The 13,560-nt window shown below is 33.9% G+C and overlaps 1 protein-coding gene across 1 annotated transcript in view; it reads right to left on the bottom strand.

The window, feature by feature from the left end:
- The window catches only part of Mmp16 (matrix metallopeptidase 16), a 271,651-nt gene that overhangs the window by 13,250 nt on the left and 244,841 nt on the right, over nucleotides 1-13,560 (bottom strand). Inside the window, exons 8-9 of the mRNA XM_047520914.1 lie at nucleotides 9,194-9,344; nucleotides 776-891 (exon numbers count right to left, since the gene is read on the bottom strand). Coding sequence (XP_047376870.1) covers nucleotides 776-891; nucleotides 9,194-9,344 — 267 coding nt within the window. The remainder of the gene's footprint in view (nucleotides 1-775; nucleotides 892-9,193; nucleotides 9,345-13,560) is intronic.

The following is a 13,560-nucleotide window of genomic DNA, read 5'->3' as shown; positions in this document are numbered from 1 at the left end:
TGCTCCTGATACAGAGAAGGCATTTAATGCATCAGATACTCATATTTCATTGCCCAAGATGGCAGAATCAATGTCAATAGGTAGGCACATTTTACATCAATGTGAAAGGCATAAACATTTATGGTTTAATTTTGAGTCTGAACTTTTGAAATTTACCTTTGGGAGAGGATTCCTATGACAATGGATTTCTATAATGGTAGAAGAATGAACTAGAGACAATGTTTCAGTGTTTCACTGTACTGGATTTTCTGATTATCAAATATCATGTATGTGGGCTTACCTTTGCTTCTTGTTATGAAGTCATTATATAACCTCTCTGGTCTGACAGTACTGAGTGAGGGTCTTGCTTGTTTGCTAACACTTTAAGCCAAGGAGTAAGTAAAAAATTGTAACATTCCACATGCATTTTTATTGCATACTTCTGTGCTTCCGTTTACCTGAATATCTTCTTCCCAAGGCCAGTTCCTATCCCATGTATGTTTGTTATTATTATCTTTACAGAAATGTTAATAGACATATAGGTAAGTTTAATTCAAAAGTATCTACACCCCCCTTATTAAAATATTAACTGCATATCTTTCTAATGATTCTTCATAAATGATAGTAAAAAAAAGTCTAGAGCATAATACTAAATATTAATGTAAAAGGAAAGTTTATATAAATATTATATAGCTGAAGTATGGCACCTCCCAATGATCTAACATAATGAAAAAGAACAGTGTGTTACTACAATAGTTAGGAAACTTAAAAAATATGTAATGAATGTGTTGCATACCATTTTCTTTGTGCACAAAGGCTCCCTGAGGAGATTCAGGGATCCCTTTCCAGACTGTGATTGGCTTGGGATAGCCAGGGTCCATGGTTTTCATTTCTTCACTATATCTCCAATACCTAAAAAGGACAACACAACACACACAAAGGGGAAAAAAGAAAAAAAAAATATATATATATACATACACACACAAACAGTTATAGTTATCATTCATTAAATTATTGCTGTATGCTTGACAGTGCTGCCTATATACCTGTAACTGATTTATGGAACATCTGAAGAGACGGGGGGCATAAAGTATTTATGCTATTTCCTCTCCTGCATATGTTAAAAATGTGTTTATTATTATACATATCCTGCATATGTTAAAAATGTATATATTACTATGCATATCCTGCATATGTTAAAATTAGTATTTATTCAGTCTGCTAAAATTCATAAAAATGCTAAATAAATTATTCTACCTAAGTATATTTGCAATTCATAAGGATATCACAAACCCATTCGTGTGCCTGTGCTCACATATGTGCTCACACACTGAATCCTAATTGTTCAAGAAATACAACCTTGAACAAAATAGATGTGCCCCAGGTCTCATTGATCTTAGATTTTAGGGTACCTGAGTATATAGACAATAAACCATTTTATTCATAAACGCATACAATGGTAGAAGATGGTAAGTGCTATGAAGATAAAAAAAGATAAAGTTAGGAATATGTAGAAGTCATTTTATAGCTATAGAAAGAGAAGTCCTTTTTGATAAGCTGACATTAGAACAGAGAAAAGTGAGGAACAACACAGTTGTTATTTGGAGAACACTGCAGGTGGGGGAGCTGAAGTTCCTGTGGAAAGTACAGGCATGGAGTACTTGAGTACCTTCCAGAAGGCTAGGGTGACTAGACACAAGGTCAGAGCAGGAACCAGAACCTAAGGTGAGATAGGCCTTTATCCTATGTAAAGGCTTTGGTTTTCCTCTAAGGGAGATGGGAAATTAATATATATTTTGAGTAGAGATGCTTCAAGACATGATGCTGATTGCTTTATGTAAAAGGGGCTAAAAGAGATAAAGCAGAAGCAGAGGTGCTTGTTAAGAAGTCATTCCAATAAGGCTTGGAATGAGGAGTCAGTTATAGAGATGAGAATTCAACAGATTTGAGATATATTTTGAAGAAAGACACCAAAGGACTTAGTAATGAATTGAATTTGAAATGTGGAAAAGAAGGATATTGAATGTGACCTTAGAATTCTGGGCCTGATAATGTGGAAGATCACTGTGGCCATAAGAAAGCAGGGGAAGGTGCGTCATGATGGTCTGAAGTCATGAGAGTTAGCTATGTTAAATTCAGACATCAAAGTGGGATTATAGATGAGGAAACTGTGTATATGAGTGTAGACTTCAGACAGGTCTTGAATGGAGTCAAGATAGTAAAACAGTAAAGCAAAGCTCAGTTAGAGTGAGAACCATCTGGTTCCTGTTCTTTCACAGGGCAGCCCTACAGCCATTTTTCTAGAACCCCCAGACTTCTATGGAAGAAACTGAACATCCCTACTTTGGATCACTCATTATTGTCTATATGTTTGAAGAGTAAAACAAATTTATATCTTTAACATTAAAAAAGATTGTCATGATGAGGCAAAACTACTGGAATTCAGAGTAACATAGCCTATTTTACGCATAATGCCAAATCCAAAGATGGTAATGCTATGTGGATTATCTTTTTTATTCACAAAAACCCATGATATAGTCCTCATTGTCCCTATTTGAATGAGGATTCTTGGGCAACAGATGACACAGAGATGTATAAACATGTTTGTCTGATTTAAAAAGTCTTTACTTTTTCTCCATGAGTATAATGTCCGTTATTTATTTGACACCACCAAATATATTTCCCCAATTTATTTGATATGTCTCTTTCCCCCAAACAAACATCTATGACTATCTACAAAAGCTAGTGTTTTATCAATGCAGGTTTGGGAAATGACACATTTAATTCTTCCTGGATTAGTCATTTTCTCTGAAATTAGAAAAAATATCTACTCTGGATATTCTTCTGTGCTAGGTCTCATGGTGAATCCTTTATGTTCAACAGAGCTGTGGGATTTTGTGCAGGAAGTTTTGTTATAAATACCTACAAATCTCACTCACTCAGGTAACATTTGTAATATTAGTACTTCCTTCCTCTTCAGTGTTCACATGGAAAGGAGGAAAACATTGCTTCAAGAAGTATTCCCGTTTTTAATCTACAAAGGGAAACAGTCTCTGGCAGCTATTTGTAACAGGTTCCCATCACATTCAAACTAGAGCAGATCTGACCAGGGGAGCAGGAGAAGCACTGAGCTGAACTAATAATCACTGAGGTGATGGGTGCTTTCTTGTATAATGAAGTAAAATCATCCGTATGTCAAGCTACCAGTCCTGGAATATAGTTTCTTTCATAGTTTGTTCAAGAAAATATCTTCCTTTGAATTATTTGTGAATATTCCTTTCCTGTAGAACATTCTGTGATGACTACATAGTGGTCAATATGTTTGAGACTAGGGTTATAATCTAAAGTTCTCTTCTCTTTAGTTAATACTTCAATGGAATTTACGACTGTTCATATATGTTAACAGCTTCCTTCACTTAACTAAAGAAACCGAAGAAAGCTTCTCCCGAGAAAATAATGAACTACTTGATTTCTTGGAGACCAGGAAACACTTTCCCCCTCACATTTTACATCTCTAGAGATCAGAATGTACCTTGTATTACAAAGTCAAAATGTACTTGACAGGGTTTCCCTTCAATGATAGATTAAATAATGATATACTTTACAATAAATGGCACCATTAAATAACAGAAAATGTAAGTTAAAGTCAGTTTGAAATGGTAGAAGTTTGGAATAATTTAAAATCCTGGGTCTGATGCAATCACATAGTAACATTACTACATACTTAGAAAACAGTTTCTGAGAAGTAGTCATATTATTCTTTATGTAATAATATCTATATTTTATGTTGTTTTTTGTGCCCATAAAGCAAATTTATATAATGCATTATATTATTTGATTTCACTTAACTTCCTGAACTATACTAGTTTATACTATAATGTTCTCTATAGAAATGTCCTAACTACAGCTATAGTATATATGGTCGTTCAATCAGTGTCACACCATAGGAATCGTTTTATTCAAAGATAAGTGACTTATTATAGCCTTTGCTCTGCTGTGTTGTGGAAGAGTTGAAATTCAGATGAGCCCTCTTTGATTCATAGTTCAGTGTGGTTTTCCCCTTGTTGCTGCTAGTAACTTCCTTGGCATAGCATCCTGGTAATATATTTACTTGTCACTCTTATTGTTGAGGTAAAATTGTTTAGGTATAATTTTCCTTCCTTCCTTTTTGTATTCTCTCATAGATCCTTTCATCCACTGATACTTTTCTGAGCCTCTTCATTATATCCCAGACACATAAGATTGATAGAATTTACATTTCAAGAAAATATCAATGGAATGTGAATTTTATTGAGTCTTTTATAGTCACATAATTCTGATATGAATTTGCAAAATAAAGGAATTCTCTCTCTCCCAGCAGATAATGTAAAATTAGAATAGGGGCTCACTTTGCAATCTGGGAATCTCAGTGTAGGCTTGAATTCTCAGGTTGCCTGCTGTGTGCCAGTTTTGTGAATATCCAGTAGATTGGAATGTGATTAGAAATGTTTAACTATTTTCAGGATTGTTTTATTAAAGGTACTGGGGCTTGTTAAATAGAGGTTTGGATTTTAATTTTTACATATTTGAACATTTTCCAACTTTAACAAAGAAAGCTCAACCTGCTGATATTTTCCTCCCAGAAAAAATAAGTTTATGGATTGGTTAAGAAGTAAATACCATATGCAGATCAGAACCCCTTAAATAAACTATTTGGGGAATTTAAAATTTAGATATTATGGTGTAGAAAATTTGGAATTTTGTGCAGAAGGACAATAAATGAGAAAGGATTTTTCATTCTGATTCATCAGTCATCTCTACTATAGAATTATTATTATTTTTTTAAACTGGGAATTGAACCCAGGGGCACTTAACCACTCAGTCACATTCCCAGCACTTAAATTCAATTTTTTTTTTTTTTTTAAATTGTGAGATAGTCTTGCTAAGTTGCTTAGGACCTCACTAAGTTGCTAAGGTTAATTTTGAACTTGTGATCTTCCTGCCTCAGCCTCCCGAGCCACTGAGATCTACTGTAGAATTTTGAATTTAATTAGATGTTTCTTTGTGAGAAACATTCTTAATGTTTTAACACAATTATGATCAGAAATAAGACTCATTAATCAGATTTTAGACTTGATGGTGAATCACATTCATAAGACACTAGAGTTGTTCATGTGATATAAATTTTTAAAATCCTTTGTATGCTAAAAAAAAAATGGTAACAGAAATTTCTGTAGTGCAACAATTGAATTAGATGTTGCTGGATACTTAATTCCAAACTGAATGCAAATGGACCCAAGGGCATTTCACATAATGGCTTTCATTTTTTTTTTTTTTAATTCGACATGGTTGTGATTCTCTGCCCAGATTCAAGATTTATGACCACAAAATAATAGAACACTTCTTTTTTAATACCCAAATAATCATACTTTTCAGAAACACTTAAAATGCAATAAAACATTTTTTACTATATTGTTGAGTCATTTAACTATACATAAAGTAATTAATTTATAAACACACAATTTAAGCTGGAAGAAATAAAAGTATCTTTCTATTTGACTATTACTGGTAAATTTAAAAATTCCAAGGTGAAACAAAATTTTGTCTTTTTTTAAATATGATCTTACAATTCTCAACTGTTGAACTTTGAATGACGTATCGCACTAGAATCTTGGAATTTATTTGTGAGAAGATGCTAAAAAGTGATTTAGAAAGATAGCATTTTAGAGCTAAATGCTATGAAGACCAAAATGTATCCAAGTACCAAATTATAGTCTATTATGAAAAGGGCAAGCAGGAATCTGAGGGACTGAGGTCCCTGCTATATGTGAAGTAGTGAAAGAGTAGATATTTTAATCTGCATTTACAGATCTATTTAAAGAACCATCATTTCCTCTACTCTTGATTATTTCCCTTCTTAAAAGATTTCATGTGGACCTCTGCTTTCTATACCTTTTATATGTCAAGTACTTCCAAATCTGTGCCTCCCACTGACCTTTCCATTCAGAGGCAAACTCAATTATCCAACTGCCTACTTGACTCCTCTCATTTGGTGTGCAAGTAGAGGCTTTGGATCGAATATGGACATTTCAATCTCTTCATCCTCTTCCCCCAATATTTGTTCCCCTGTCTCCTTTATCTCCAGGACTGGCACTATTGACTCAGTTACTTAGGTGAAGAAATTGTTTTTTTTCCTCTCCCCTGAAACCTAGGTCATAAGAACAACTTGTTACGATTACATTAAAAAGGTATCCTGCACCCATCCACTCTGCTTCATATCCACTGCTACCGTCCAGTCTCCTTGATCAACATTGTCCCAAGTACCCTTCTTGCTTCCACTCTAGAAGCACATTCTTCACAGCAGCGAGAATGACCTTTATGAATACACAGGAAATCTAATCATTGTGCTCCTGAAAACCCTATACTGCCTTTCCATTGTAACCAGTACAAACTCTTCACCATGACCTCTAAGATGCTTACCATTGGGTCTCTACTGACCTGATTGACCTCTTTTGACCACTTAATTCCTATGCTCTAACCACAATGCTTTCTTCTGTTTTTGAATGTCCTATTTTTCATGTCCTTTGCACAACTACTTCATCCGTCTACAACACATTGGTCTTCATATAGTTTCATATGGTTAAAGCCTGTCCCTCTTCAGGTCCCCCTCAGGTTTGCCATTCACAAGTGAGTCCTTCCCCAACTTCTACTACTTCCCATCCTATCTTTATCTCCCATGGATCTCTGTCCATCAGAACCTTGCTTTTGTAGCAACTTTTTTGTAGCATTTCTCAATGTAAAAATCATCAAGGTCATTAAGTAAGAATGTAAGTGCCATAAGAAGCCTGTGGTCTTCTTTATTGTCTTTATTGCCTAACACATGTGATATAGTATGTGTTGAAAATAAATTTTGAATGACTTAAAGAGGGTTAGGCCAGGACTGGTACAAAAATCTAAAGGAAACAGACATTAAAGTTATTGAAAATGGAATCAACTGTCTCACAGTCATATTGTCACTGTAGGCTGATAGGAAGCATTAAGTAGGGTTATAAATCTAGAATGAATGTATTGATAAATGTTATGACTCTGGAATTATGTAATTATACAAATATGCAGTAATTTATTTATATAACATCTATAATTCATGATATCTTACATAAGATCATACACATGGAAATTATTTGGTATCCTACCTTCAATATTTTTAAAGCCTATAAAAATCATAGTAATTTAAATAAAACAAATAATGAGTATATTTATATATTTTGCTCTATCTTACAAAAAGCTTTTCAAGTAGGAAGCAAATGAACTAAAATCCTTTTCCCATTTATTAATAACCTTTATTCTATTATAAATTTAGTATCTAACCTACATTCATTTCACTATTTTGAGGTATCTCTCAAATTATTTTAATATTAATAATTAATATTAATCTGTAAAGTAAAATTTTTCCAATAAGAGCTAAACTTTAAGAAGGCGAAGAAGATTTAAAAAAATATTTCTGGCACATATGGGAAAAAGAACTGATAATTAAATGGTAACTTTTAATATTATGCTTGAAACTCTTGTTTAAACTATTATATGAAAGGCCAACTACCCCCGACCCCATATTGAGGATCAAACTCGGGGCCTAATGCAAGCTAGGCAAGCTTTACCACTGAACTACATCCAGAGCCCAAAAGCTAAACTCTCTTTCTGTGTCCTAGAAACCAACCTCTCCAATGTATCCCTCAGTCTTCTGTCATGTGTCTAGTTTTGAAAAAGTACTCAAAAATAATCAAAACTAGAGAATTAAACAACCTGAAGGGTTATACAATTTTAAAGAACATAAATCTGCAGATTTATTTTGTTTCATGGTCACTATGCTGTGGCAATAAAGTTATTAATTTTTTTCTCTTCTACTATTTTATACTTACATACCATTGAGAGTCATTATGCTTCTTGTGGCTCTAAGAAACATCTCTATGTTGGATTCTTTTGTTTGTGATTTACTAAGAAATGTTTTGGAAAAGCCTTGGCTATATTATTATGAATTAAAAGCTATGGACATTTTGCTATAGAAATATAATGTATATAAAGTTGATAACAGAATAAACTTAAAAGTGTACATTCTTATACATGGAGGACAATTATAGGTTTTTTTTTTGTTCCCAGATAAAACTCAATGAATGAAATCATTCACAATGAAAAATTATAAATTTTAAATAAACATTTATATCCTCAGTTATTTTTCTCTTAAAGCTGAAAATAATGAACAGGAATATGCCAGGGTAACAAGGCAAACTCTATAGGAGCATGTAGGACATTAAGGCCTGTGTATTTTTTTGCAATTTGTTACACAAGTAGCACAATGGCATACTTAAGTCCTATAAACCAGTGGGGGCTACTTGCTAGTTTCATATTGTTATCTAGCAAGTAACAGAATAGTTGAAATTTGAGTTTTCATCTTTATTACTTTTTCCACTTAATGTGTATTTAAATTGATAAAAACAATCTTCAATTCACATATATTTTATATATATTTATATGTATATACATATTTTATATGTAATATCTGTCAAATATCTGTGAACGGGGTGGAGCTATGTATACTTGATAGCTACTATGAGTTATAAGACTAACAATTTACTTATAGTTTATGGATCTTGTAAGAGATGTCACAAGGAAAAAGGAGAGAGTGAAATGGCTGGGAAGGGATCTTATACTTCATGCTAAGAGTACTCCAGTGACAGTTTGTTAATAGTTTATAATAGCACCTGCTTGTTGGTAACTTAATAAATGGCTTTTGAAGGAATAGGACGTGGGAATAAACTGAAATTATTTGAAAATGGTCACAATTAACTGTGTGTGAAGGGTAACCATTTAATATTGAGTATAAAGACATATAAAGCCTGTGCTAAGAAATATTTTTTTTTTTTCTGAATGAAGTAAAATTATAAGAAAATGTAAGGACACAGATATTCACTGCCTATGCAGCTTTATAGTCATACAAAAGGCATGGAGAAAAGAAAGAATATATATATTACTGTATACATATACATCATAAGAAAGTCACATAAGTTGATTTTATGATGATTTATCTTATTTAAAATATATTTTGAAATATTTTCTACTGCATTAACTTGTGTTTATATCCACACAGATTCTTCATCAACACTGCTTGCCTCTGATAGACTAGAAACATTGACTTCTGGAAACATTCATTAACTCTTTCCTATGTGATGTGTGTACTGACCTGTCCCCTTTGAAGAAATAGGTTTTCCCAACGTCCTCCCACCAAATGGCTGAGTCAATACCATGGGGGGGAATTCCACTTCCGAGAGTAATCAAGTCATGAGGGTAACCAGGTTGAAGAGTTGTGTCCTTGAACACCCAATATTTGTTACCTGTATGAAATAAGTGCAAATGCAGAATGCATTAATTTAATGTCAGATTATAATATCTCTAGTAGTACAATGCATTTAAATTACTTGCATGGAATCTTTGAAATATGTTAATAGCAGTCATATATACAATATTGATGTTATTTTTGAAACATCAATGTTATTTTCAAAAGCAGATATAATGAATAATTACACAGTAGCATAGCCAAAATTTGTGTTAATTTAAAAAATAAAATAAATTTACAGCTTAGTCCTAAAGACACAATTTTAAGTCCAAGATCCAGGATTCTGCCCCTAGGAATTCCTGTGTTTTGTACATTCTGTATGTCCTCAAATTGCTTTACCGATGATAAAGTCTTTTCTGTTGAAGCACTTCCTCTGCAAGTCTCTCTAGTCTTGTAAGATATCCTTTTCTGACTCTTTCCTCTTTCAGGTATAAACTACAATCCCTCTCTAAAAGAGTGGTAACTGAGGGTAGGACGATTTAAGCCCTAACCTTGTTCAGAACTGCCAGAGCATGATAACACTAAAGAGTAGGCCAATTTCAATCAATTGTATTGCTGCTTGAAAATTCTCTGCAGATGATATGCCTCCTTTTGCTCCATGTCCCAGCACACTTGAGCATCCTGTCCTTCTCAGTATGCTCACCCGGTTGTCTCCAACCAGTTCTCCCTCCACTGAAAGCTGATTTCATACCCAATAGTGCACTGAAACTTCTTTTCTTCTTGGAGCCACCAAAGCCCTGCAAACAATTCTTCACCCTCTCTATTGACAGAATTAACCATGTAGTGCATTTTCTTCCCTAAGTAACTGGAGAGCCATTTTATCTTGGTTCCTATCTTTTCCAGCTGCTCTTTGCTGAGCTTATTTTATTTCACTCAGTCCTTAAATGTTGATGTTTCCCAGGACTCTGTTCCTCATCTTTTCTTGCTCTAAAACAGAAGAAATCACAAACACAAATACCTATAAGGGCTAAGTTAGAGATGGCAGGATTGGAGTACCTTCACTAATAATGAGACATTTCCATAAAAGCCAGAAAATACCCATTGCCCCAAAGGCCTATCTCTTTCTTATCCTTGACCTGTTGGCTTTTCTGAAAAATCCAGCAACCTCTTGAATTCCTAACCCCTCCTGGGGTTAATATTTGGCAGAGTAGGAACTCCTATGTCCTTACTAATTAGTGTAAGGTCTTGCTTGGTTTTAAAATATTTAAGTACCACTCCTGGATGAGGACTATGTAAACTGGAGCATTCATGTCGCACCTAAAGACATTTAAAATTTTTAAACAATATGATAACCTAAAACAATGCAAAACCAAAAAAAACTTCACATCTTTAACCTGGATTTAATGAGGACTCTAGAGTTTGTAACCATGGGAAATCTCATTTATTCTAATACCTTCTACTACCTTTCGATATAAAATTTACATTAAAATACTGAATATCTCAGTATTCCAAGCATCATATTAGATACTAAGAATTGTAAAGGGGACAAGACTCAATCTCTTCCATGATCATCTTAAATGAAGAGGCAGATTGAAACCAAAAGCACATATATATAATTGCAACAACTAAAAAACTAAGTGTTAAAAGAGAAACATACCCAAAATTGAGAAAAAGAAAAAAATAAGAGGATCTTAATTTAGGGTCAGGGACAAGTATCTTTAAAGAAATAACATACCAAAATCTAAAGAAAAAGAAAATAGCTATGCAAAGAATGTCAGAAAGAATGACCCAAGCGGAAGAGAATTAGTTATCAATGAAGTGAAAGATCAGTGGAGAGTAATGAGCAAGGAGGATGGTACTGTAAGCCAACATATGAGTTTGATTTTAATTTAAGTGCATGAGGAAAACCATCAGAGGTTAAATTATGAAGGCATGTGATCAGTTTTAAATTTTTGAAATAATTTTTATTCTTTTGTGAAAAATGACTTACTGTGAGAAGAAATTAAAAGGTCTGTCAAGTTTCTTTTGTAAGAATTAACTAACTGAATCACTTATTCACCGTAACACATACACCAAGGGCTGCTGTAGACACTAGAGATCTAGGAGAGAACAAGAAGGGCAAATTTTCTATCTCCTAAAGCTCAGATTCTAATGAGTGGGTGTGGGAAAACCAACCTTAAATAAGCAAACAAATAAATGAAAATATCTTCAGAGGAATAAGTGTTTAAAAATAGAAAAAGGACATAAATGTGAGGCAGATGAAATCCTCTTGTTTAATCGTGACTTCTAGCATTCAAAGGCTCAGTGAAGATTGTTTTGAAAGGAGGAAACATCAAGAACAAATGCCATAATGAGAAGAAGAATATTGTATGACGACAACATAGTATGGTAAGAGTGTACAATAAGGATAGAGTTAAGGATCAGGTATTCTTTATAGGAGTTTGAATTTTATTTTAAAACAAAGAGGAAATCATTAAAATGTTCTTTGATCATAGTTTGAACTAAAGCTGCATAAATTAAGGTGTAAAAGAAAAAAATGAATTCATGATGTATTTTGGAAATGGAATTGATAGGTATTTCTTAGGGACTGGCAGAGAGGAGTGAAACAAAGATAATACCAAGGATGATCCTCAAGTTTTAGCTTGAGTATAGACAAAGAGATTCAGTGTTGTTTAACAGGACAAAGACAAATGGAGGTAAGTGGTTCACTGGGGGTTCAAATAAAGAGTTTGAGATAGCACCATATCTATGTAAATTATGCAATCAACTGGATATGTCAGTGTGAAGACAACAATTTTTAAGCCATAAGTGTAAATATGATATCTATAATTTACAATTTAGTGAGATTATCTAGGAGAGAATACATAAGAGAAAATAAAGAGAAGTAGGAACTGGGCTTCCAGAAACATGTGACCTTCAAATAAGATCACATAGAGGAAGAATACATAAATGAAGAGGAGGAAGAAAGACAATGATGAAAAATAAAATAGAACAATTTTAGAAGCCAAAAAAAAAAAAAAAAAGGAGTAGTAGTAAATGGTGCTCTCTAATCTATGTATCTCTTGAAACTCAAACAGTTTATACAGTTAGCTATTGGAGTTTTCTGCAAAATTAATTTATTAGTCCAAGATTGTATTCATCCTGAGACCTTTCTTCTTCTTTTCCTTATTTGAGTAGATGGCCTACTAGTTAGTCAGGGGCTCACGTTACTTTTCATAGTTAATGAATTATTACATGCAACTTGTTTGAATTCCTAACTCTCACTTGAAATTGTCTTCTGAATCCCATTCTTATTGCAACTAGCACTAGGCATTTCCATGTTCCCTTTAAAGGTAATTGCTTTATCTTTTGTCCTCCATCGTCTCCCTCTACGCTATCACTCCAAACCTGAAACCAGCGAAAGTGCTGCAGAGGAAGCTAAGGAGATAGGGTGTGGTCAGATGAGCAGAGATGAGAGGCCATACTTCTCACTTGGCAACATGACCCAGGGGGCATTGAGAGGCGTTCCCATTTAGTAGAAGGAGCTATTTTTTATATAGTATGAAGCCTGAGAATCCATGATGGCTATGGACAAGAAAACATTAGGAGGAGGAGGTAGAAATCGTGTCAAGAGATATGGAGTGAAAGAAAAGAGAATGGAATAGATGTAAAGAGCAAGCTAAGTAGGGGAGAGAAACCAGGAGGCCTATTAAGAGATACGGAAAGCGAGTCCTATTCCTAAATTGTGAATTCTTGTCATATATAAAAAGTCCCCTTTACGCTCAATTAACCCAGTTGGGTTCATTTTCTTTTAACTGAATGAGACAGTTGAATACACATTTTGAACAGCTAAATGTCAAAAAATTTATTAGATGCATTTGGGTTCCCACGTCTGTTGACCAGGGTCCTAGCTTTTAGCCAATATCCCATGTTGTCTTCTTAGCTTATATTATTCCTCTCTAAGCTCCCTGCCACCTGTTGGTCTCTCTCTTTTATCTATCCTCCCCAAAGTCATTCAAGGAATTTCCCTAAAAGGCAAACCTTATCTTCTCTCTCTTTTGTTTAAAGTTTTCAGTGATTTTTCATTTCATTGAGGATAAAATTCAAAGTCATACATATGCCGTTTCGAGGATCCTTTCAATATAGGTTGCTTATCTCATCCTTATTCCATTTGCCTCCCTTTTTGGAAAAGTGTGATGACTTTCTCAAAACAGTGTCATTACTCTGGAAAAGATTTCCTTTTTGAGTAACACAGGCCAATTTATTGCCTGAGTTCCCAGTCTTAACCTTTATCA

This window comes from Sciurus carolinensis, chromosome 1, assembly GCF_902686445.1.
Source record: "Sciurus carolinensis chromosome 1, mSciCar1.2, whole genome shotgun sequence".
Taxonomy (NCBI): Eukaryota; Metazoa; Chordata; class Mammalia; order Rodentia; family Sciuridae; genus Sciurus; species Sciurus carolinensis.
This window is presented reverse-complemented; position numbering and strand designations above follow the sequence as displayed.